We start from the raw sequence: 22,145 nt of genomic DNA, 5'->3' as shown, positions 1-22,145 counted from the left end.
GAGCTAGGTCATTCGCGTGCCCCACTACGCGACGATTGTGCGTTCTAGAAGACGAGTCGGGGCGGAGGTTACACGCGTCGATGCTCACCGCAATCTGGCTGCGGTATCGAGCTTTTGTCCAGTAGGACGCGACAATGCTGTTGAGGACATCACGGCTAAATTCTCCTACCGTTTGCTTGCTTGTTCAAGATGAAGCTGAGTGCGTGGGGTTGCCAGATACGGAAATACCGGTGCGATCTGCATCGACGACCTGCATCTTGTTTGGAGACGTGGAGCCGGTCCGAGGAGTACTGTCCACTGTTTACATTCAAGTCGCAGCTATGTTGGGACCGTTTCGATGAGTTTGCATCATCTCATCACATCACATCCATAGCACACCATGTTCGCAATTTAGATCTTTCTTGATTCGTCGTGCTATCAATCTGACCACAGGCCGTCAACAGGAACACCCAAGCTCACGAATAGACATTAGGATACACCGGGCCCCAAGACTATGTATGACAAAGACAGTTTATACACAGATACAGAAAGGAGAAGATGAGTTGAGTTAAAGGTGCTTTGCGAAGGTTGAAGCGAAGTGTCGTTAAGTCGTGTCGGTCCAGCTCCAGCCCCAGTCGAGCTTGTTTCGAAGATAACGCAAGTAATGCTTCACCGGTGAACGCCAGCACCATGGGTTTCTCAATCTCCACTCCCACCGTAGTTGCTGCTTCGTTCCGACCCAAACAGATAGAAAATGCCCGCAGGCTGAAAGATTGACAGACAGGTACATAGGAGAGGTAGCGCTTACATAGACTAGGAAAGTAGGCTGTTAGCCATGGTATACGACACAAGAAGTGTGATTATCGAATAGAAAGAAATGTCCTAGGACGGGGAGGAGGCTAGGCACCAGCTCCATAGTTTGCTGCCTCCATCTCCGTCTCGTGACGGATGCGCTCGTTGCGCGATTCGTTCCGGGACTCATTGCGAGACTCGTTGCGCGACTCATTGCGGGACGCAGATCTCGAGCTGAGGGATCCAATGAAAGATGGCCGCGACTTAACGTTGTTGCTGCTGTGCCGTCCCTGCATCGAGTGCATGTGAAGGTGACCGACATCGTGTTTGCCTGTGCAATGTTAGCTTAACTCTTCCTGTCATATATGCAAATACGTACCATCGCAGCATGCGCGGACATTGACCATGTTGTCTAGATCGTGCTCAACATGGTCGTGGATGTCCCGGCTAAGCTCCATGTTGGCGTTGCTGGGCTCCTCGTACGTGGTGGACTCTTGTACGCTAGTTCTCCTGCGGCTCGAAAAGGACCCTCGCATTGCAGAGGTAGGTCGAAGTATGCTGCTGAATCGGCTAGATGCTGATCCATGGACAGGCTCCGGGGAGAACGCACGTGACTGGGATGGTCGGAGTGTAGGCACCTCGGCGTGGTGAGGCGATGCCGTCCGTCGGGTCATGTGCGATGCCATGGAGGCCCTCGACCGTCCAGTCGCTCGTGAGGAGCTGCGATAGCCTGCATTGAATTCATCCTGGATCTCGTCGCCAGACGTCGGTGCCTGCGGTGATTTTGGATCCGCACCCTCTTCCACCCTTTGGCACAAGTAGTTCAGTGCATTGAACCAGGTCTCGTGACGCTGACCTGTTGGTGCAGTGAACTTAATTGACCGTCCCGGGGTACCGATGATTAAGCTCTTCTGGTGGAGTCCCGGAGGCAGCGGGTTGTTGTCCTCGACCTCTCGGACAGACTCAATTGCGACACTCTTGCCCTTCAGTTCTGTCTTGCCAGCACTCTGAGGATCTCTGTCGCTCCAGTAGAGTGTTCTGGTGTATGGGTGAATCCAGAAGAATCGTCGATGACGATTCTCTGAGAGGCCCTCACGTCCAGTCTTACGAGTGTACTTCCACAAGTATTCACCAATCATGGTCTGGGTGATAGCCTGTATCATCCGAGGGTCGGTAGCACCGGCTGCCAAGCCGTTCGGGGTGAAAGATGGGCCGCCTTGCATGTTGAAGCGCTGATCCACCTCGGAAGTGAACGAAGACAGCGATGACCGCCGGCTGAGCGGAGAAGAGGCTCCACTTCGCGCAGACTGCCGACGAGCACGAGGAGTGGTGCCTCCAGCCCTTGGCGTCAACGTCGCACTATTTGTCCTGATTGATGGTGTTGTTGGTCGCTTCTTATAGGCCGATGCGGGCATCACGGGCGGTCCCATTGCTCCTACAGTGGGCGAAGGCGGGGGAAGACTCTTAGCAGCTGCAGCAATAACCTCCCTGTGGTCTGCTGGGAGAGGCGGCGGCGATGCTGCTCGGGATCGAATGCTGCCGGAGCTGCCAGGCCTGCGAGGGGTGCGACCTTCATTCGAGTGTCTCCTGCTCGGAGAGGGTGGGGGAGACGCAACCTTTTCAACGCTACTTGGAGTGAGTATGGCTGAATAACGCTGGTTCCGAGCAAGCAAAAGCTTGTCAATCTGCTCAGCGGAGACCATGGTTTGGGTTCCTCCATCGCTCATCTGTGGTCGAGCGCTCCTTGGGGCCAGGTTAGAGCTGATAGGGGCAAGCGGTGTGCGCGAATCTCGATCAGCGCCCCGAGACACTACATTATCGAACAAGCTGGACTCTGATGGCTCTATCGCCTGTGTGTTCTCCTCATCGTGCTCTACGGACGTGGCAGAGGTCGAAAAGACTGGAGGTAGTGATCGATGAGCCGTGGCAGGCCGCGAACCGTCGCGAGGCTCCGTATCCTGCGATGACACAAATGAGAGTGCAAGTTTGGGCGGCGGAAGTCGCTGAGCCGTTGGGGGTCGGGTTGGCGAGCGGCTGGGAGACGGCAGATGTGGTGGCAGCGTTGGAGACTCGGGATGAGCATCGTGCAGAGTTGTCACATTGGAGACGCCGTATTGAGAAGGGACAATCACGGATGGCTCCACGGGCTCCGTCTGCTGTGTCTCGATGTTTGCCTGCCGTAACACCTGCTGTCGCGGTGCAATAGGCTCGGTAGCAAGAGCAGAATGCATCGACATCGTAGGTGTCGCGGGTTTAGGAGGGTCGACCGGTTCGCTTACCTGTGCGGACACGGTCGACGAGACTGACAATGCTTGCATTTTTGGCTGCACGGGTACCGATGATTGCGACGTAATGGAGGATAGCTTTGGCAATGACTTCTTTGCCTCCAGGGGTTCCGTCGATTGAGACGACAGGGTTGATTTCTGCAAAGCAAGCGGTGCAGGGGCCTTCGGTTCATACGACCAAGACGATAGCTCTGATAAGTGCAACGATTGTCTATGAGGCGGAATTGGCTCAGTGGCATGCGAAGACAATTGAGAGAATTGCGAAAGAGCTCTCCTAGCACTGAGTGGCTCCGTTGCCTGGGTCGACATTCCTGAGAACGTCGAAGGTTGAGGTCGAGAAGCTGTTGGCTCTGTAGAATGAGCAGACACGTTGGACATCTGGAGTGGCATGTGTCTCGGCTGGTCTTGAGTACGGCTTTCCTGGCCGTCTGGCTGAATGGCGCTGTCTAGTTGCTGAGGATTGCGTTGAGTCACAGCTGAGCTACCCAGGTCGCTTGGCTCTGTCGACTGGGAATGTATTCCAGAAACGAGCAAACTCCCGGAAGCAAGTGCTCTCCCTGTGTTGCCTTCCCTAGGCTCGCTACTCTGGTGCACGATACCCGAAACACCCATAGATAGGGCCCTTGAGTTGTCCTGGGTAGGTGCAAGTGGCTGTGTCTCGTTGGACACAAGACCGGACATGCCCATAGCTGGCACCGCTAGATGTTGAGGCTCTGTTTGGTGCATCGAGAGAGAAGACATGCTCAGAGCTGGAGTCGCCGCGTGCTGAGGTTCGGTGTGATGCATCGAAATAGAGGACATGTCGAGTGGCACAGATCGTGCCGCCTCTGGCAAGGTGTTCTGTGAGGACACGGATGACACTCCGAGACGTGCCGCAGGAGCTGCTTCAGGCACGCTCTCGTGGGCAGAAAGAGAAGAGAAAGTTAGTGGCGCCACACGAGGAGCCTCGGGCTGAGTGCTATGTCCGGAGACGGTCGAGACGGTAAGAGCAGGCTGCAAGGAAGCCTTTGGTAGGGTCTCCTGCGCAGAAACTGAGGACAAACGGAGGTCTGGTCGTGGAGCACCCTGAGGAATCGTATTTTCGGCAGAGAGCGCGGAGAAGTGTAGACTGGCTGGTCGAGGCACCTGCGGCTCGGTGGCTCGTGACTGTATCGTAGACAGACCTACAGCTTGTCGAGGCTCGGGCTCTGTCATCATGCCAGAGTCAACCATGACCGACTTGACTGTCTCTGCCTGCCTCTTCAGATGTTCTGGGGACGACTCGCGTGAGTACACCACGCTTGATCGGCTTGGTGTTCCTTCACCGACGCTACTGCCGTCCTCATCCCCACTCAAATCGTTTAATTCTGCGAACAGACTCTTTCCTTGAGCTGGCGTGTTCTCACGGCTGTTACTGGCAAAGCTAGCTGGTGATTCGACCGCAGGGCTGCTGGCATGGAAATCCAGACTTCCTTTCGGAGTTCCGACACGAGATCCGCTTGCTTTGGACCTGAGTCGGAAACGCGAAGGCTGCTTCTGAATCGGGGTCTTGAATGCCAAGTCGTCGAACTCGTCACCAGAGGTGGAAGCTGTACTCTCGTACGAATCCTGGTGTTTTCTTGGGACGAGCGTGGAACGACTGCCTCGATTTGTCACTGTGGAGGGCCCAGCTTCAGTTTCAGTCAACTCATCGCTGCTACCACCGTCGAGTGTCTCGGCTCCAGTCAAGAATGCATCGGTCTCGGTAGTTGTGCCGTCACGTTCGTTTGCGGTCTCGAATGCAGCGTCTGAAGTCTCGTTGGCAGTCTCGAAGCCTTCGTTGGCACTGGTCTCGGCTGCGGAGCTGAACCCACCGGAGAAGGCACCAGGGACATGCTCTGACCTGGGACGTCGGCTGGGCGTAGCTTGGACACCTTCTTGCTCTTCCCAGTCTTCCTCGTCCTCCACGATCTCGTGAGTACCGGATCGTAGGGCACCGAGGCGATCGGGACGAGCTGGCTTTTTGAACAGGTCCTTGTCTGTCTTGGATCGTCGCTTGCCTGCGCTTCCTGGCCCGTTAAGTGCACCGCGGTTGGTCTCGAGCTCGTCACGGGCATCCTGAAGCATGCGCTTGAGCTCAATCTTTTCGGTTTTTTCGCGGTGGATGTTGTTCTTGAGCTGCTGGATCATACGATGTGCGTGTTGAAGGGAGTGCTTCAAGGTCTCTGATTCGAGCATACCGTGGCGTGGTGTAGCTTTGCTTGGCGATGGCGGGGGTGAGTGTTCAGGAGTCAGAGTCTCTCGCTCCTCCGTACCGTCATCTGGGGAGGTATCCTCAAGTGCGATTTGCTCATCGACCTTCATGCGGTAGGCAACGGCCTTTGCTAGCTCCTGGTTCTGGTTGGACAGTTCCTCGACCTTGCGCTGCAGAGCGTTCTTCTCAGTTTCAGTCATGGCCACATTACGGCGCAGACTTGTCAGCTCAGTCTCGGTCTGCTTGGTTTTGTTGATGTGGTCATCGCTAAGTTTTGTGAATTGTTGCTTCAGGTCCTCGAACTCTCGTTCCAAGGTAGATTTTTCGGTCCTTAGCAGATTCAGGGAATGGTTTAGGCGATTCTCCCTGTCCGCAGCTGCCTTGGTGAGCACTTCTGACTCGCGAACTTGTGTCTCTAGACTCCAGTTGACATCCTTGAGGCGTGACTCGCTTTCGTCGACAACCCGCAAGCGCTGCGACAGGCCCTCAACCTCGATCTCGAGCTGCGACCTGTCGAGATCGGCGGCCTTGAGTGCATCGTCCCTTTCGAGCAAGACGGCTTGCAGCTCCTTCAGCTGCGAGAGCAGAGAAGTGGAGATCTCGGTGGCCAGCGCAATGTCATTGATCCTGCTTGGCTGCTGGTTTCGTTGTTTCCGTGACGGTACGCTGACCTTGGTGGGCGAGTGTTGGGCTTCGCTGGAGTAGACGGATTGTCCGATGGCAGAATCGGCCTCTCCGCTTGGTACGCGGGACTTGGGGAGGAAGGCGCGAGCGGTCTCTCTGCCAACCTCGTTGAACTCCTTCTCCAACTCGGCGAGTCTTTGGCGCAGCTCGGGCCCCATGTCGCTCTCCTGCTGTTGCTGTTCGACCTCGTGTAGCTTTTCCTCTAGCTCCCGGCGCTGCTGCACGAGCGCATTGCCCAAGTGCGATGTCTCCTGGAGGCGCCGCGTCGTCTCGGACAGATGGGCTTGCAAAGCCCGCTTCGCTTGTGCCGGGGAGCCATTTAGGTAGAGGCTGAACTGGGAGTTGTCGAATGCTGCGTAGCGCTGTCGCTGGGCACCGTGCGCACCCGCGACGAAAGGGTCGGAGCCATTGGGGTGTCCCACCGCGAGCGCGCCCGGCGGCGGATTTGCTGTCGACATTAGTAATTCCACAGGCGCGGTGCCTAGGATTCCATTGCCTTTGGGTGAGCCGCTTGGTGGTGTGGGCAGGCGGTCCTGATGGCGATGCGGGAGTGGGGAATCGTCCGCGGGAGGTGGAGCAGTTTTGTCACCAAAGGCCAACAGTGACTGCGAACGGGTGGCGGGATATTATTAGGACGCGAGCGATTGTGTGTTTCACTCGGTCAGGGTGAGGGTGAAGTGTGTACAAAGCGGAAGAGGAGGTGCAAGGGCTTGGCTGAGGGCGACGCGCGGGTTGGTCTCAGGCAACACGGCAGCGGCTGCTCGCACTTGAACGCGTTTCTGGTCCGTCACACAGAAATAGACGAGCACAAGCGCATCCCCAAAGAAGGAGCACTGAAGAAGGGCAGGAAACGAATGAAAGAAATGCCAGGCGGGCGGAACGGTGACGATGGAGGCAGCGGGACAAGATGAGATGATAACGGGAGTGTTTTGCATGAACGGACGAGTGAGCCCGTGCACTAGCCGGGGTGGGTGCGTGAGATTCGTTCGCCCAGTTGGAGCACAAACATCAACAAAGCCGTGCAAGCCAATGAATCGCGCCCTAGAACTCTACCATGACTACCCACCCTGCGAGTACTTACGTCGACGATGCTGCAGGCAAGCATGCCCCTCCTACACCGCGTCTAGGCCGGGGATGGCTGTTTGTTGTTGCGATTGGCCCTAGCATCTGCAGGCGCAACGGCACCACGTCGACTGGAATGCGTCTCCACCTGTAGCCCGGCTGGTAGCAATAGGACTCCGAGATCGTGATCCGGGTATTTGCAGGTCCAAAAAAAGCCGTGTTGCACGTCTCCTACGCGTCATTGCAGTTGCAAAACATTTTCCATCATGTTACAATGGTTGAAGTATACTTATGAGTGGGAAAGGGGCACGTGTTGCTCAGACATATTTCGACAACCTTAACATACACAGATCCTCGGGGAAATCCTCGGTGGTACGTATCACCAACTGCGCTCAGACACGCTTCCCAACTCTTTACGAAGGCTCTGGTCAATCTCGTATATGACGCCAGCACTGCGTTGATCGTCACACCCGTCGCATGCGGAAGTAACAACCTGCGCCACTTCCCCAGATTCATCATTAGTAATTGGTCAGCCACAGCTCGGCTCCAACTTTCTACTGCGCAACCACAGCTACTTCGCACTTCATACACACGACATAATTCTCTCAACACACACCATGGAAGCTCCAGTAGTCAAGTTCAAGAAACGAGGCGCAAAAGCCGCACCGCGCAAGGCCGCGCCGCCACCTCCACAGTCAGATTCGGATTTCTCGTCAGGCTCCGAGGCAGAGGGTGAAGACGGCCGTGTAGTGAAGCGGAGAAAGACCAACGGCAATGCGCTCAAAGCCTCGACTGCAGATCAGAAGATGGGGTCGGGAATCGAAGGCACAACCAAATACGAGGCTGATCGCTCAGCTGTAATAGAGGCTAGCAACGACGCCACGAAGCAGTCGAATTGGTACGACGAGAACGCAGACGGCACTTTGAACTCGAAGAGCCTCCTCGGAACAACGCGCACAAAACCGCAAACTATCATCGAAAAGAGCGCCGACGCGCCGCCCCGACAAGTCGGCCCACAGAAATCGTCGAGCAATGTACGGACAATCACAATCACAGACTACACACCCGACGTGTGTAAGGACTACAAACAAACCGGTTTCTGTGGTTTCGGCGACAACTGCAAGTACCTACACGCTCGTGAGGACTACGCAGCAGGTTGGAAGCTCGATCGTGAATGGGAAATGTCAACAAAGGGAAAGAAACTCGAGGGCACAGTGGTCGCATCCGCAAATCGCGATGAAAAGGACAAAGATGACGACGGCATCGATCTGGCCATGTTGGAGAAGATACCATTCGCATGTCTGATCTGCAAGAAGCCATACAAGACGCCCATCATCACCAAATGTGGCCACTACTTTTGCGAGGCTTGTGCTTTGAAAAGATATCGCAAGGATCCTACTTGTGCTGCGTGTAATGCGAAGACCCAGGGCGTGTTCAACGGTGCGAAGAATCTTCAGAAGCTGCTTGACAAGAAGCAGAGGTGGGAGGACAAGAAGAAGGCAGAAGCAGAGGCGGCGGAGAAAGAGGCAGCAGGTGGCGAATGAGTCTTGTCATTCAATTGGTTCTCTTACCACACGATGCGAATCGCAATGAGGATGCGACCTTGAATCCTGTGCGGAACCTCTGTGCCTTCTCGAAAAATACCAACAAGCTATTACAGCACCCAGAAAGGCTTATTCCCGGACCCTGGGTATGTGCTTGGCATATTTACTGCACCTCACAAATATAGGGAACAGTATGAAAGGACAGAAGGATTGAGTACATGTAGACCACAGAATTCAAATACATCACGTCCAACATCAAAACTCACAATACAAAATGAGACGTTCCCTGGCTTTCTTCCTACGGGTACAGGCTGACGTTGAGAAGATTCACCACTGTGATATGCGCCTTTCTGATCATGCAATTTTGAGCGGCCTTCTCCGCAGAGGATTTGAATGTACAGTTCCTTCTTCTTAGAGCGAATGGTCTGAGGAGTGCCGAACTTCAAAGACACGAGCACCGTTGTATCTACAAGTTCTACAGGCCGAACCTATTCCTCTCTAACATAATTGACTTCGACAGATAAAGTAGTTCAAACCATGTCAGCAGCTGATCTGTCCTGGCACACGTGCACCATGCCGAGAGATCCAGGCAGATCAATCAAGACACATCCTCAACATAGAATCGAGAAGTAGAATGACAGTAAACTTTGTGTATTTTAGTAATTCATATCATCACCAACTGCCCACAACAACCACTCCCCGCGACCTCACTGCCCCGACCTCGGCCCCTCAGTCTCAAGCGCCGCCCCCGGGAAATTAATCCCATAGTCGAACATACTCCTGCCCGCGGGCACGCCCTGACACCCACCTCCCAGATCCTTCAGCGGCTGCACCGCGGGACCCAGCCTACTATCCACCGCGGCCAGCGCCGCCGTCAAAGCCGCGCCGCCGAGAAGTTTGCTCAAGAAAGACGGCGTATCCGCCTGCACCGCCTGCGCAATGAAGCACCCCATTTTCTTCGGGTCGTTGAGGTCCTCTGCGAAATTGATGAGCCCACCCGTGATGTCGCCCAGATTTACGCCCGAGAAACTGTTCACCGCGCCCGTGTTGCCGCCGACTTGGCAGTTGAGCGGGTACGCGGCGCACTGCTGGGCGGTCGAGATGCCAATGTCTGCGAGCGTCCAGGGGTCGAGGGGATGTCGCTTGTACCAGTTATCCGGAATCCGCTCGTAGCCGTATTTATACGTCAACGCACCCGAGGCGTCGCGCTTGTAGCTGAAGAAATCCATAAACACATCCTGCGTCAGGAATCCGCGTGGTGATTCGGCGCTGTGGTTGGCGAGCAGGTGGTACGCGAACATGTGCGCGCCAAAGGTAAACGCCACGCCAGCGTACGCCGGGCTGAAGTAGAAGGGGTTCGTGGCGATGCTGTGCTTCTTGCGGTTGTTCGAGTGCTCAGCCAGCACGCGCGGTGTGATGAGCCCGTTTGCGCGCGTGTTGGCGAGGTCGAAGAGCTCTTGCATGTATTGTGGGTAGGAGCGGCAGTTTGAGTTCATTTCGGGGGCGAGCCAGTCTCCGCGTGTTATACTCGCGTCACCCTCACTCCTGAGATGGCCGTAGGCGCAGATGCCTGTTTCGTTGCCGAGTGCGTCGCCAATGAGAGGGGGCAGGGAGGAGGTTTTGTCTGAGTGAGGGCCGATGCTCCAGCGCCCGGAAATGGGGTCGCCGTTGAAGAATGCAGTAGCCGTCTCGAGGAAGATGGTAGCGGTCTTGTCGAGACCGAAGGCTTGCCACAGCCCGGTGTTGATACTCGCAGCATCAACGACACCATCACGCTGGATGTAGCCGTGGTTTGCGGCGGCGTTGAGGCCGGCACAGGGACCGCGGATGTCTCCTGGGCCCGGGGCGCGCCACTCGTGCTCGCCAGTTGTGTTGACGAGTTGGAGGGCGGGGTCGAATTGGTCGAACAGGGCGTGGTTGGGGGTGCCTGGGTATTCTGGGAATGGGATGATCTGGGGAGTTGTTTGGCGCTCTTGGATACGCTTTTCTGCGACCATGCGGGCGATCTCTGGGAAGGCGGAGGCCAGGATCGTTGGCCCGGCCAGAAGGGCGAGGGATGTCTTCGCAAACATTGTAGGCAACAGTGTTGGAAGATGAAGGATGCTGCGAGGTGATCTTAGAGCAGGCCTGGTGTTTCTTATACGTCCTCTGCACCACGGATGCACATCAGTGCGGAATTAATGGTTATTTCCAAGCCTGCTCATACCCGAACTGGTCATCTCTGAACAAGTTCGAGTATCTTCTCATGGTGGTCGATCCGCTAGTACTTTGTTTGACCTTGGCGGTGTGTAACCAATAGCCTCGGTGGTAAATCATGGAGTACTACCACAGGGTAGTCGTATGACTATCCCCAGACAGCATTCGCCTCTGCCGATCAGCAAGGCTCACATGGCTACTTGGTATAGTTGCCAAGGCTGGTGCTACGAGCGACAGTGCGCCATCGAGGGATAACGGATGCCATCCGGTGATCAACAAAACAGTCGGACCCTGCGTTAGTTACAAAAGAAGCTTGGAAAGGATAGAGAGCTCTTTGAGGCCCGCTGGTTTGCCTAGTTACCCCGATGTAGTAGTGAAATGAACTGGAAATGGGAGATTTCGGAAGTCGCATGCTTTTCTTGGGAGCGAGTTGGGGATGAACAGAGGTGGGGAGTGCGGAAAGAAGATTCGAGGTCCCCTACAAATGCAACAGCTATCACACTCCCCGGACGTGGAATACGGAGGACTTCATTGTCTGGACTCATCAAGTACCGACTGGAAGTGTCTTGAGAGCTTCTTCAAGTCCATTCAGTCTGCTTCTGTGTATAGCAGTTAGTGATATCGCTCCGTGAACAGAGCAATGATTGACTCTTCAGCCCATTCGTTGCTTGAATTGCCCTACTCCCCACTCGCCCGGAGCTTGTGAGTGACTGCAGATCTCAAGCACCAAAGGTTGGGCTTCAGCACGCACAACTGGTACTTGACGGACAAATCCGTTGTAACTCCACGGCCTGTCTGCCAAGTGGCGCATATCCTCTAGCGATCACTTTCGTTCAACACACCATCCGTATGCGCTACAAACGGCAGGCCCCGTGTGGATCTGAATTTATGAGGACGAGCGGGGTGGCGTCCATGGCAAGTGTTGAATTAAGCTCGACAAAACCTGGGGTTAGTGTGGCGCTAGCGGCTACGACCCCGGATCTCGTTCACTCCGTGATCCAGACTGCCCCCTACTTTCCCAAAAAGTGTAGGAGACGATCGACGACTGACACTTCTTACATACAAAAAGCATTCTATTGGCTGTTTGCAGTAAGGTAGGGTACTGGGCGAGTCATCTGGCCTGCAGCTTCCGATGATACACGCGCTACTCTTGCTTGTAGATCTTCACTTGTACATTGCACTGGTTCTCTTTCCGAGGCTGCAATTACTAATCTTGCTCTCCCCGAGGTGGTGTAGCTCTGAGTAGCCGGATAATTGCCGAAGAAGAACTCGCCAATCAGCACTCTTGCTTACAGCTAAAGTCGCAGTCAAGGGGGACTTGTGAGTGAACCAACTTTCATCGTCCACCTGACTGAGAACAAACACAGTTGAGCTGCTGCTTTACGACCCAACCTCTCGTTTTTCCAGCCAAGTGCAGAAGCACACATAGAAAGTTGGTTAAGAACGAACGAAATGCAACATTTAATCTGTATAAACGCATCTGCTTCTGCTCCGCAAAAGTCTTCAGCCTCGCTACCATACTGCCTGTAAACTCAGCAATCGAGTCCAACTGCACCAGTCATACCTCCCCTCGTCCTCTCAAATTCCGCAAACTGTAAAAAAGCACCACGTCTTGGCGTGCTCCTCCCCCACTCCCCTTCTAACTGTTACCCGAAACATAAGCACCCGCTACTCCACGCGGTACAATGCCGTGGTCTAACGTCCGTAAGCCTCGCCCCCGCACGCCTACTCACAACTAGCCCCAGGGACTTCGCCGACTTCTCGCCTATCTGCTGTCACCTTGCTGAGGGGGGAGTTGTGTGTGATGAAGATAGGGTAGCAGGCCACTTGATGAGAATGCAATCGGCAATCGTAGTGTACGGACGTCAAAGAAATGTGTTCAAGTGCTTGGGTGCAAGGAAGCACCAGGGGTTCTGGCTCGATGTATGCTCAGAAGCCATGAGCTCCAGACAGAGGTTGGAGTAGAGTAGTTTGAGGTTTGACGACTGATCGGTCCGTGACTTGACAGAGGCACTCGTCACTTCACGCAGTTGGTACTGTTCGGCGTGAAACATGTGTCTAGTGCTGAAGTTGTGTTGTTCATGTGCATTCATGGAAGGATATACAACAGTGGCACATTCCCGCGATGCAATGCCAAATAGTATCGCTACAGATGATCATACATGTGACAGCCTGCTCTATACACGCCGTGGTCAAAACGCTGCTCATCGCTCGGCAAGCATATTCTTGACGCTCTTCCAGTACGGTTCTTCAACTACCTTCTGCAGCTCGTCCTTAGCCAGCCACTTGAAGTCCTTGTGGCCAAGCTTGTTCTCCTTCAGATTGACCTGACCCGCCATGATGCGTGCCTTCAAGAAAAAGGTCTTCGCGCCGTACTCTGTGAGGCCGGATGGGAGCTTTGTGGTCTTGGTGTATTCGATCTGATGGTGTCCGATGGGGACGTGACCGACGAGCCAGGTGTTCATGTTGGGTCCGCCGGCTTGAGTGATGATGCGCGATGCCGCCTGGTCGTTGGTTAGCATGATTTGAAGTAGAGGCAGAGCGTATGACATACTCCGTGCAGGTTTTCATCCTTCAATCGATCCTGGGGGAACTGCCATTGTCCCTCCTTGTTCTTAACCAGCAGGTATAGCGTCCTCTGCAGCGCTCGGTTCAAGCTCTTGGTGTCGTTTTTCTCATCGGCCTCTGTACGTCTCGGCATGGGTTTGTCGAACAGTTCTCGCTCCACTTTCTTCATGCCTTTGTCCTCAGACTCGCCAGCCTCTCGTCCATCGGTCGCTGCGTCTTCGAGTAGTCGATCGACCTGCCATTGAACATCGCTTTCCTTTGCACCCACCAGCACTTCGTCATTCCATGCCTCGGAGTTGTAGCCGTTGTATCGTCCAATGTCGCGAGCAGGCGTCAGCCGTTGCCTCATCTTGCGTTTCCATTCCAGATCGGCGGGCGTGCGCTTCTTGAAGTAGAAGTAGCGCGTGAAGGGAAGGGCGAGGCGCTCATTGAGACGCTTCTGATACAGGAAGAAGGCGGCTTCGAACGGGTGCAGGTCTCGTGTGATTTGAGGTGGGCGGGACAGTACCACACCGGCGTTGACGGCGTATGCTGTTGACGGGGCGGCCTGGGCGACGGGGGGTATATGCTGCGGCGCTTGGTCTTCGGACTGCACAGCGGCGGCTGCTGCAGAGGCGTAGTTGCGTGAGATGGAGTCTCTACATGAGCGGCATATCGACTGGCCTGGTACCATTAGCCATTGCCGCCTTCACCGGCATTGAGCATCCTCACCACTTTTGGCGGCCAATCGGCGTGTCGTCTGCTGCCCTACGTTCATGCTGTCTGGCCTCAGGGCGTCGCAATGTCGCTTGATGCCACCACCTCTGGCCTCCAAGTTGTGGAAAAGTTCCGGAGCGGGAGTGCATTAATTCGGCCTAGCGCCACTCTCACTAGCGCCGCGACTGCAGTTATCTTCGTTTTTTCTCGCCAGACTCAGCTTCTTCAATCCACGGCACCAATCCTTATCCCCAGCTTCCTCGTACTGTCATGAGATGTTGGTCATTTAGCGGTGCCGAGAAGAATTGAGCAGTCTTTTTCGCTAGCGGTAGCTTCAAAAAATCCTAAAGTATACGGCTAGATAGATTTTGCTCACATGCCCTCGCATCGCGTCTCTTGTAGACTTTTCCACGCGTGTCATTCGTAGTGCTCATGCGCGCAGCGATAACACTATATAATGATATGATTATGTCTAAAAATGCCATCTTTGTTGCTGGCTCAAATGAGCCCGTGACAACCTTGGAGCCTGTGGTATGCACCAAATCGTGCCCGGTTGACCAGGTCCTCTGTTGTGAACGATTGAAATACCGTACTTCGTGTTCTCCATTCTACGGCGTCACACGACCACCCGCACGCGTCAAGGTGAAAGCTACTGTGGTCTTCTATCACCCATCGGTGGTCGCTGTTGCCGACGCCAAGACATCGCGGGACGCGTCCGTAAATTTCCAAAGCGAGAGCTCCAGGTACACCACCACCCCACGATACCCCTCACATTCCGCCAACATGTCTCTCTCGATACCCAACGCCCCAAATGCCGGCCTGTTCAAGCAGGGCTACCAGAAGTGAGCATCACCTGATCTCCCCATCAATACAAACACCCAACTAACCCCACAACAGCTACGACGCTGAGGATGGCGCTGTTATTCGCAACATCGACGCCTGCCGCACGATTGCGCAAACCGTTCAGACCTCGCTCGGACCCTATGGCCGCAACAAGATCGTCATAAACCACCTCCAGAAAATGATCCTGACCTCGGACGCTGCCACGATTCTGCGAGAACTCGAGGTTGTTCACCCCGCCGCAAAGCTGCTTGTTATGGCGAGCCAGCAGCAAGAGGCTGAGATGGGCGATGCGACTAACCTGGTCATTGTCCTGGCAGGAGAGCTGCTCAAGAAAGCTGAGGAGCTGATCCGGATGGGCTTGAAGACAAGCGACATTGTTCTTGGTTTCGAGAAGGCACAGACTGCGGCTCAGCAGATTTTGGAAGGTAGGGATCAGTTCAGCCCTGCGTATGTATAGAGCTAACGATCCGGCAGAGCTTGTATGCGACAAGGTCGCAGACTTGCGATCACAAGAAGAACTTAGCAAGGCCATCCGCACAGTGGTAGCAGCCAAACAGTCTGGCAGCGAAGACTTCCTCGCAGACCTCGTCGCCGAAGCCGTCCTCGCCGTCCTTCCCAAGAACGCCACCAACTTCAACGTCGACAATGTCCGCGTGGTCAAGATCATGGGTGGCAGCCTGGAGCAGAGCAAGGTCGTCAAGGGCATGGTCTTTGCCAGGGTACCAGATGGCACCGTTCAAAAGGCCACCAAAGCCAAGGTCGGAGTCTTCTCCTGCCCCATCGACATTTCACAGACGGAGACCAAGGGAACGGTCCTGCTACACAACGCGAAGGAGATGATGGACTTCACAAAGGGCGAGGAGCAGCAGGTCGAGCAGGTCGTCAAGGAGCTCCACGACTCAGGCATGCGCGTAGTCATTGCTGGCTCCACCATTGGAGAGCTTGCGCTGCACTACCTCAACCGCTACAACATTCTCGTCATCAAGGTCCTCTCCAAGTTCGAGCTCCGCCGATTATGCCGTGTCGTCGGCGCTACACCGCTTGCGCGTCTCGGTGCGCCTATGCCAGACGAGATGGGTTCAATCGATGTCGTGGAGACGCTTGAGATTGGTGGAGACCGCGTTACCGTCTTCAGGCAAGAGAACGACCAGACAAGGACAGCCACACTTGTCTTGCGAGGCGCCACACAAAACCACCTTGACGATGTCGAGCGAGCCATTGACGACGGTGTGAACGTAGTCAAGGCCATCACCCGCGACCCACGACTAGTACCAGGCGCTGGAGCAACCGAGATGCAGCTCATCGAGCGCATCAAGGCCATCGCCGACCGCACATCAGGCCTCGCACAGTACTCTATCCGCAAATACGGTGAGGCCTTCGAGGTCATTCCCCGTACTCTCGCCGAGTCAGCTGGTCTTGACGCTACCGAAGTTCTCGCACGTCTTTACGTTTCGCACGCTGCACAAAAGGGTCGCAAGGACGACGAGTGGACGACTGGTGTCGACATTGAGAATGATGACAACACAGGTATCCTCGACGCAAAGGACGAGGGTATCCTAGACCTGTGGGTCAGCAAGAGCTGGGCCGTCAAGTTGGCAACCGAGGCTGCACGGACGGTATTGAGTGTTGACCAGATCATTGTTGCCAGGCAAGCAGGTGGCCCCAAGATGCCCGGAAAGGCACAAGGAGGCAACTGGGATCAGGACGACTAGAGTGTTAGAGCGCCAAAAGCAGTAACAAACACATAGAACTCCATCTAGTTGATCAACGTCTAGATGCTTAATGACAAGAGATGAATGACAACAAACTTCAAGACCACCACTAATAGTACTTTGGTTCCAGATGACTCTCACTTGCGCAGTTTGTCAGGATGCTTTCCTCCTTGCACTCTCCTTACGCCGTATGGACGATAGCATTCTAAAGAAACACTGAAAAATGACTGGTAGGCGCAGGCTGATCATAAACGCTTTTGCGCAAGTCATAAACATATTTGGGTATCTAATACTATACGTCCTCCCTCCCTGTCGTACAAACACCAACCACCAACCCCCCATCACCGCCTCATCACCAATTCTTCGGCAGCGTCTCCTGGTGCCTGGCCCTATACAAACTATCCGGCTTCTTCCCCACATCCTCCTCACTCCTCCCATCCCTCAAATCCACCAGCCCCACCTCGTCCTCGCCCCTTACCTCCTCTTTAACACTAACATCAACCGTCTTCATAATCGTCGTCTGAAACAGACTCCCGCCCAGCGTATCCTGCTTAATCCTGCGCGTCGCCTCGGCAGTATACCGCGGCGTGTTTGCCGACGAGCCCAACGTGCTGCCAAACCAGCGTGGTAGGAAGCGCGCGACGAAGCGGCGGAAGGCGGGCATGCACATTGCGATTATGCCGACGTTGAGTTCGAGGGGCGAGAAGATGCCCGAGAGCATGTTGTCGTAGATGGGGTTGGTGGAAGCGCCGTATTGGGCGAGGGCCCAGAGGCGGGAGATGGAGACGATGATTGTGCTGTTGGTGTTAACATCGTATCTATGTATCTACCTTCACGACGAGGGTGGCTGGGAGGGAGGGAGGGAAGAGGAAGAGGCTTACATCGCGCCTGTGCTGAATATCGCCACAAGCATGAGTTTCTTCCGCATACTCAGATTCAACTTGAGCAGTTCTGGAATCGGAATGATGACGATGTATATGTCGACAGCGATGTTGTAGCCCGCGGCAACGAACCAGAAGACCTGCTGGTTGATGCAGTAATCGTAGGGAGTCTCGGCGTCCCAGGACGTCCATGCAGCTGCGAAGAAACTGTTAGCAACCTCCTCCATAAAACTTGGAGTAGCGAGTGAACGTACCAGAAATCGGCCGACAAGCAAACGTCATCGGCAGCCCAAACGCAATCGGAAACAGCATCGAGAGAACGACCCCAATGTAAACCGCCTTCCTCGTCCTCTCCGCCGGGAAGATACGCAGGAACATGAACAAGAAACACAGTTTACTAAACGTCGCACTGACAAAGTAAGACAATTGGTTGAAGTACACAATCTGTCCAATATCAGCACACACATACACACACACACACACACACACACACACACACACACACACACACACACACACACACACACACACACCCATTCAGATTCAACATACCTTCATGATGACATAAATCCTCCCCGCTTCTACTGCCCACGTATCCCGCCCAAATCCCAACCCCCCGGCAACCGCCTGCCCCACCGTCACCGGCATCGCAAACACCCACGCGCCCACCACGCACCAATCGTCCCAGCCCCAAATATGCTGCTGCAGACTGACGAGCACGCGGATGCCGAGGGCGAGCAGTGCCAGGCTGCCGAAGACGACGTTGGTGGTGATGAGCGCGTGCGTGCGGTCTTTGATGGGGATGCCGCATTGGGCGTTGGTGGTGTTGATGGAGCGGAGGGTTTCTTTGAGGGTGCAGGAAGACTGCATGCAGGTTTGGAGGGAGAGGGTGAGAGGCGCAGAGAGGCAGATGCAGGTTGTGTTGGTTGGGGCGCAGATGGTTTGGTTTTGTAGGCTGGAGGCGAAGCATGTTGCCTGTGTGACAGTTAGGGTCTGGGTTTGCTTGGCTGGGGAAGGAATGGTATGTGATGGGAAGACGGTGGTCGAGGACGTAATGGTATATGTATGGAGAAATGGTGGTATAGAGGAGAGTGTTGATATATGTAGAACCGACGGTCTATGGAGAAGCGATGGCGTATGAAGAGGTGATGGAGTATGAAGAAGCGAAAGTGTATGGAGAAGTAACTGCGAGCCAGGGAACAGGTAACCATCATCTCCAGTTGATATAAATGAGAGCTTGAGTAGTGTTCGACGTGATACAGCACATTCTCATCGTGTTTGATATACATCAGATGGAAGATGTACTTACAGCGCACGTGGGAAGTTCGGCTTGCGCCACCACCGGCACCACTGAGCACAAAAGTGCCACAGCTGCCGTCCAAAGAGAATTCGGACGCATTGTCAGAGCTTCTATATCGAAAGGACGATCTCAGGTTGGATGAAACGAACGAGAAACGCTCCAGATACCTCAATGATAAGTACCACTGCAACTTGTCATCCTACTACGTTTGCATGTATCCGTAAACAGTGTGTATGAAAAGGAATCTCCAGTAGGTCAGGATCTACGAACCATTCCCGTAGTTTACATTGCTTTTCGAGCGGGCTACAGGGTATACCGGCATGGTCCGCGTGGAAACGGGGCAGGGTATCGAGCTTGGCCCCTGAGATCAGCTCGTGATCACCGTTTGGAGGTACGGCAGTTGCAGGCATGTCGTACCTGTTGAGATCCCGTTGCGTTACAGTGGAATCTCGAAAGGTTCTAGCGCAAGTTCAACCTTGCATTGCGGGGTCTCGCCATATGTTTGCTTTGCTTTTTGGCGTCTCCAAACCCCATTATTGCGACGAAGCTGAGTACACTACGAGCTGTCATCTTAATCGAGCAAAGGTTTCGGCAACCGACATGTTTGAACTGTCCCAAATTCGCTAAGCGTCCGATGCAGCTTTGCACAGGTATGCCAGGGCGGGAGACGCAGTCGATGATTCGATGGTGACCTGTAAACGAGCTGTGGAAGATAACAAACGATACGTGGATGCAGCCCCCAACGTCTGTATGTGGTTTGGATATAGCGTGCGCGCTAAACTGAATGAATGGCGGGCGGTTGCCGATTGCGTACTTCCACCCGTCCTGACAGGTACGCTAGCCGTTGAACATGGGACATGCCAAATTGCGTTGTAGCCACCGGGCATCGTTCCCAGAGCTTCCTTGGTTCGGTTTCGTCTTCCAACAATGCAGGTCGTTCAAAGACACATTTGAAGAACCAGCTGCACCTCAGGCAACCGAAGACAACGTTGCGGAGGGCCAATGTAACGGTGGGGTTACCTAGACACACGTGGAACGCGTCTGTAAGGCATAAATTCCCTAGTGAACCATGCGCTGAAATCCGGATAGTCGCTGCGCCACATATTGCCTAGCCGCATTTCCACAGTGCTGAATTTTGGTGGATTTACACGAGGAACGAACTGGGCCCGTATACGCTGCCACACACCCCTTCAAACAGCTTTGTTTGCCGAGATGTGGAGAACAGACATCGCAGTATCTCTTGCTGAATTTGCTTTTGGAGCAGCAGTCCTTGCTAATTTCCCTTTCACTGCAGTAGCTTCGAACAGCTCGTGAAAGTACCCACACAAAAATACCAGACGAATGGGCCGTGACCTCTTGCATTGCACCAACACAGGGGTCTGAATTCGTCCCGCGTTTGCTCCCGCAGCAGGCTAAACATCTAAACATGGCATGGATGATGGACGAGCTCGGTGGCCCAACAGCCGCGGCGTAGTCTCTCCCCCAGCTGCGCTTAACTCCCCACGAAGTCCCAGCGCATTGGGTTTTTAGACACCTTCTCTATTCTGTCGCGTTCGTCGTCAAGCAACCTGTCGTCTCGTCATGGCTCTGTTTCCCGACCAACTTCTCGGATTTGCCGGCCGGACTTGGCTCACTGTCATTCTCCCCGTATGTTACGCTACATACTGCCTGGTATGGATCATATACGCGCGGACCCTGCATCCACTTGCGAAGATGCCGGGCCCGTTTTGGCCCTCTGTGTCAAGAACCTGGGTCATGTACCGGGCGTACGTCGGAGACCTGGAGATCGAACAACGTAGGCTGCATGAGGAGTATGGACCATTGCTTCGGGTGGCCCCAGGTACGTAGCGCATGACCTGTCGCAGCAATGCAATTGAAAATAACAATACGACAGACGAGGTGGTGTGTAACGACCCTAGAGAGATTGCCACGGTCTACCCACTGAAGGAACCTCTGGAGAAAACAGTATGGTACGACGCTTGGCGCCCCGCGGGCATGAACTCGAGGCCAGACATGTTCAGTAACAGATCCGAGAAGGACCATGCTGCCTACCAACGTGTTGTTGCCCATGTTTACTCGTTGACAAGCGTGTTGAAGAGCGAGTCCGAACTCAATGCCACCGGAGACCTGTTCATCCAGCGTCTCAATGAGTTCGCCGACAGAGGCGAGGAGTTCAACTTCGGCCTTTGGCTGGAAATGTACTGTTACGACAACATCGGCGTCGTCTTCTTTGGTCAGCAGTTTGGGTTCCTCAAGGACAGCATCGACTATGGCGGATACATTGCGGCCGTTCACAAGTCCATGCCCTTCCTGCACATTCTTGCATCGTCGCCAGCATACATTCGCCCATTCTTGATGATAGGTGCTGTTGCAATCCCAAGCATGTTGAAAGCCGTCACCGCTGTCGACGGAGTCAGACAGACAGCTGAGCGCGAGACCTATGGTGCTCAGGCGCGCACCGAGGAAGCCACAGCGAAACGAGTCGACATGACTTCGCAAATGCTGGGAATTGTTCGTGAAAAGGGCGCAAAGAATAACTTCAGTGTGAGGGAAATCGTCTCGGAGAACTGGACTGCTGTGTGAGTACCGTGGAGGAACATAGACGTTTATGAAGCTAATTCCGATGCCCAGAATGGCTGGATCAGACAGCACGTCGATTGGCCTGCGTTCCATCTTCTACTTCCTGATGAAGAATCCCAAGAAACTCGCGCGCACCAGGGCTGAGATTGATGCTGCATTTGCAGACGGCACATTGACGTCTCCAACCCTACAGAGCCAGTCCGTCAAATTGGTTTATCTCGGCGCAGTGATCAAGGAATCGTTTCGCCTGTTTAGTCCATTCGCTGCTCCCTTCCAGCGATACGCTCCAGCAGGCGGCCTTGTGCTCGCTGGCACTCCCATCCCCGCTGGTACCCGCGTCGGTCTCAATCCTGCGGTCGTGCATCATCACAAGGAGGTCTTTGGTGAAGACGCTGGTTCATTCCGCCCTGAGCGTTGGCTAGAAAGCGATGTTGAGCAAGTCAAGCTCATGGATCGATGCATGATGCATTTCGGTGCTGGTACTCGCCGGTGCACTGGCAAGAACGTGAGTCGCAGAAGCATGTCGAATGCGTGTAGCTGCTAACACAATGTAGATTGCCATGACCGAGATCCTCAAAATCACTCCTGAGATCATACGTCGTTTCGACTTTGAGCTGACACATGACGGCGAGTGGACGACGCACAACGCTGCTTTCAACGTGCAGCATGGTGTTACGTGTCGCTTCCGCAAGAGACAAGGAGTCGCTTGAATCCTTCCGTAGCGCTGTAATTGTTCCAGGGTAGGAAAAGTTGAGATGCGGGTGCATTTGCTTTTTCGTACACAGCGTGTTCGTCAGCGATCCTGTTTGTG

At 54.4% G+C, this 22,145-nt stretch overlaps 9 protein-coding genes across 9 annotated transcripts; 3 read left to right on the top strand and 6 right to left on the bottom strand.

Moving 5' to 3' along the window:
* Nucleotides 1–878: 878 nt before the first annotated feature.
* On the bottom strand, nucleotides 879–6,410 carry SNOG_16398 (hypothetical protein; the record flags this gene model as incomplete). Its single annotated transcript, XM_001806464.1, has 5 exons — nucleotides 879–1,102; nucleotides 1,151–1,264; nucleotides 1,382–3,013; nucleotides 3,051–3,194; nucleotides 3,470–6,410. The coding sequence occupies 5 exons, from the start codon at nucleotides 6,408–6,410 to the stop codon at nucleotides 879–881; spliced, it is 5,055 nt and encodes a 1,684-aa protein (XP_001806516.1).
* A 1,221-nt stretch (nucleotides 6,411–7,631) lies between these two features.
* On the top strand, nucleotides 7,632–8,558 carry SNOG_16397 (hypothetical protein; the record flags this gene model as incomplete). Its single annotated transcript, XM_001806463.1, has 1 exon — nucleotides 7,632–8,558. One exon carries the CDS (start codon nucleotides 7,632–7,634, stop codon nucleotides 8,556–8,558), a length of 927 nt encoding a protein of 308 aa, XP_001806515.1.
* A 707-nt stretch (nucleotides 8,559–9,265) lies between these two features.
* On the bottom strand, nucleotides 9,266–10,630 carry SNOG_16396 (hypothetical protein; the record flags this gene model as incomplete). The annotated part of the gene is made up of 1 exon (XM_001806462.1): nucleotides 9,266–10,630. One exon carries the CDS (start codon nucleotides 10,628–10,630, stop codon nucleotides 9,266–9,268), a length of 1,365 nt encoding a protein of 454 aa, XP_001806514.1.
* Nucleotides 10,631–12,958: 2,328 nt separating this feature from the next.
* Nucleotides 12,959–14,079, bottom strand: SNOG_16395 (hypothetical protein; the record flags this gene model as incomplete). Its single annotated transcript, XM_001806461.1, has 3 exons — nucleotides 12,959–13,258; nucleotides 13,309–13,928; nucleotides 14,034–14,079. The coding sequence occupies 3 exons, from the start codon at nucleotides 14,077–14,079 to the stop codon at nucleotides 12,959–12,961; spliced, it is 966 nt and encodes a 321-aa protein (XP_001806513.1).
* Nucleotides 14,080–14,801: 722 nt separating this feature from the next.
* Nucleotides 14,802–16,573, top strand: SNOG_16394 (hypothetical protein; the record flags this gene model as incomplete). Its single annotated transcript, XM_001806460.1, has 3 exons — nucleotides 14,802–14,860; nucleotides 14,916–15,286; nucleotides 15,336–16,573. The coding sequence occupies 3 exons, from the start codon at nucleotides 14,802–14,804 to the stop codon at nucleotides 16,571–16,573; spliced, it is 1,668 nt and encodes a 555-aa protein (XP_001806512.1).
* Nucleotides 16,574–16,925: 352 nt separating this feature from the next.
* SNOG_20185 (hypothetical protein) lies at nucleotides 16,926–17,681 on the bottom strand (the record flags this gene model as incomplete). Its single annotated transcript, XM_001806459.1, has 2 exons — nucleotides 16,926–17,391; nucleotides 17,455–17,681. The coding sequence occupies 2 exons, from the start codon at nucleotides 17,679–17,681 to the stop codon at nucleotides 16,926–16,928; spliced, it is 693 nt and encodes a 230-aa protein (XP_001806511.1).
* Nucleotides 17,682–17,997: 316 nt separating this feature from the next.
* Nucleotides 17,998–18,853, bottom strand: SNOG_16393 (hypothetical protein; the record flags this gene model as incomplete). Its single annotated transcript, XM_001806458.1, has 2 exons — nucleotides 17,998–18,429; nucleotides 18,764–18,853. 2 exons carry the CDS (start codon nucleotides 18,851–18,853, stop codon nucleotides 17,998–18,000), a joined length of 522 nt encoding a protein of 173 aa, XP_001806510.1.
* An 11-nt stretch (nucleotides 18,854–18,864) lies between these two features.
* On the bottom strand, nucleotides 18,865–19,164 carry SNOG_16392 (hypothetical protein; the record flags this gene model as incomplete). The annotated part of the gene is made up of 2 exons (XM_001806457.1): nucleotides 18,865–18,938; nucleotides 19,041–19,164. 2 exons carry the CDS (start codon nucleotides 19,162–19,164, stop codon nucleotides 18,865–18,867), a joined length of 198 nt encoding a protein of 65 aa, XP_001806509.1.
* A 1,171-nt stretch (nucleotides 19,165–20,335) lies between these two features.
* On the top strand, nucleotides 20,336–22,113 carry SNOG_16391 (hypothetical protein; the record flags this gene model as incomplete). Its single annotated transcript, XM_001806456.1, has 4 exons — nucleotides 20,336–20,594; nucleotides 20,649–21,333; nucleotides 21,386–21,839; nucleotides 21,889–22,113. The coding sequence occupies 4 exons, from the start codon at nucleotides 20,336–20,338 to the stop codon at nucleotides 22,042–22,044; spliced, it is 1,554 nt and encodes a 517-aa protein (XP_001806508.1). The 3' UTR covers nucleotides 22,045–22,113.
* Between the last annotated feature and the right edge of the window lie 32 nt (nucleotides 22,114–22,145).

This window comes from Parastagonospora nodorum (assembly GCF_000146915.1).
Source record: "Parastagonospora nodorum SN15 chromosome Unknown scaffold_47, whole genome shotgun sequence".
Lineage (NCBI taxonomy): Eukaryota > Fungi > Ascomycota > Dothideomycetes > Pleosporales > Phaeosphaeriaceae > Parastagonospora > Parastagonospora nodorum.
The sequence above is the reverse complement of the archived record's forward strand: the minus strand, read 5'-3'. Positions and strand labels throughout refer to the sequence as shown.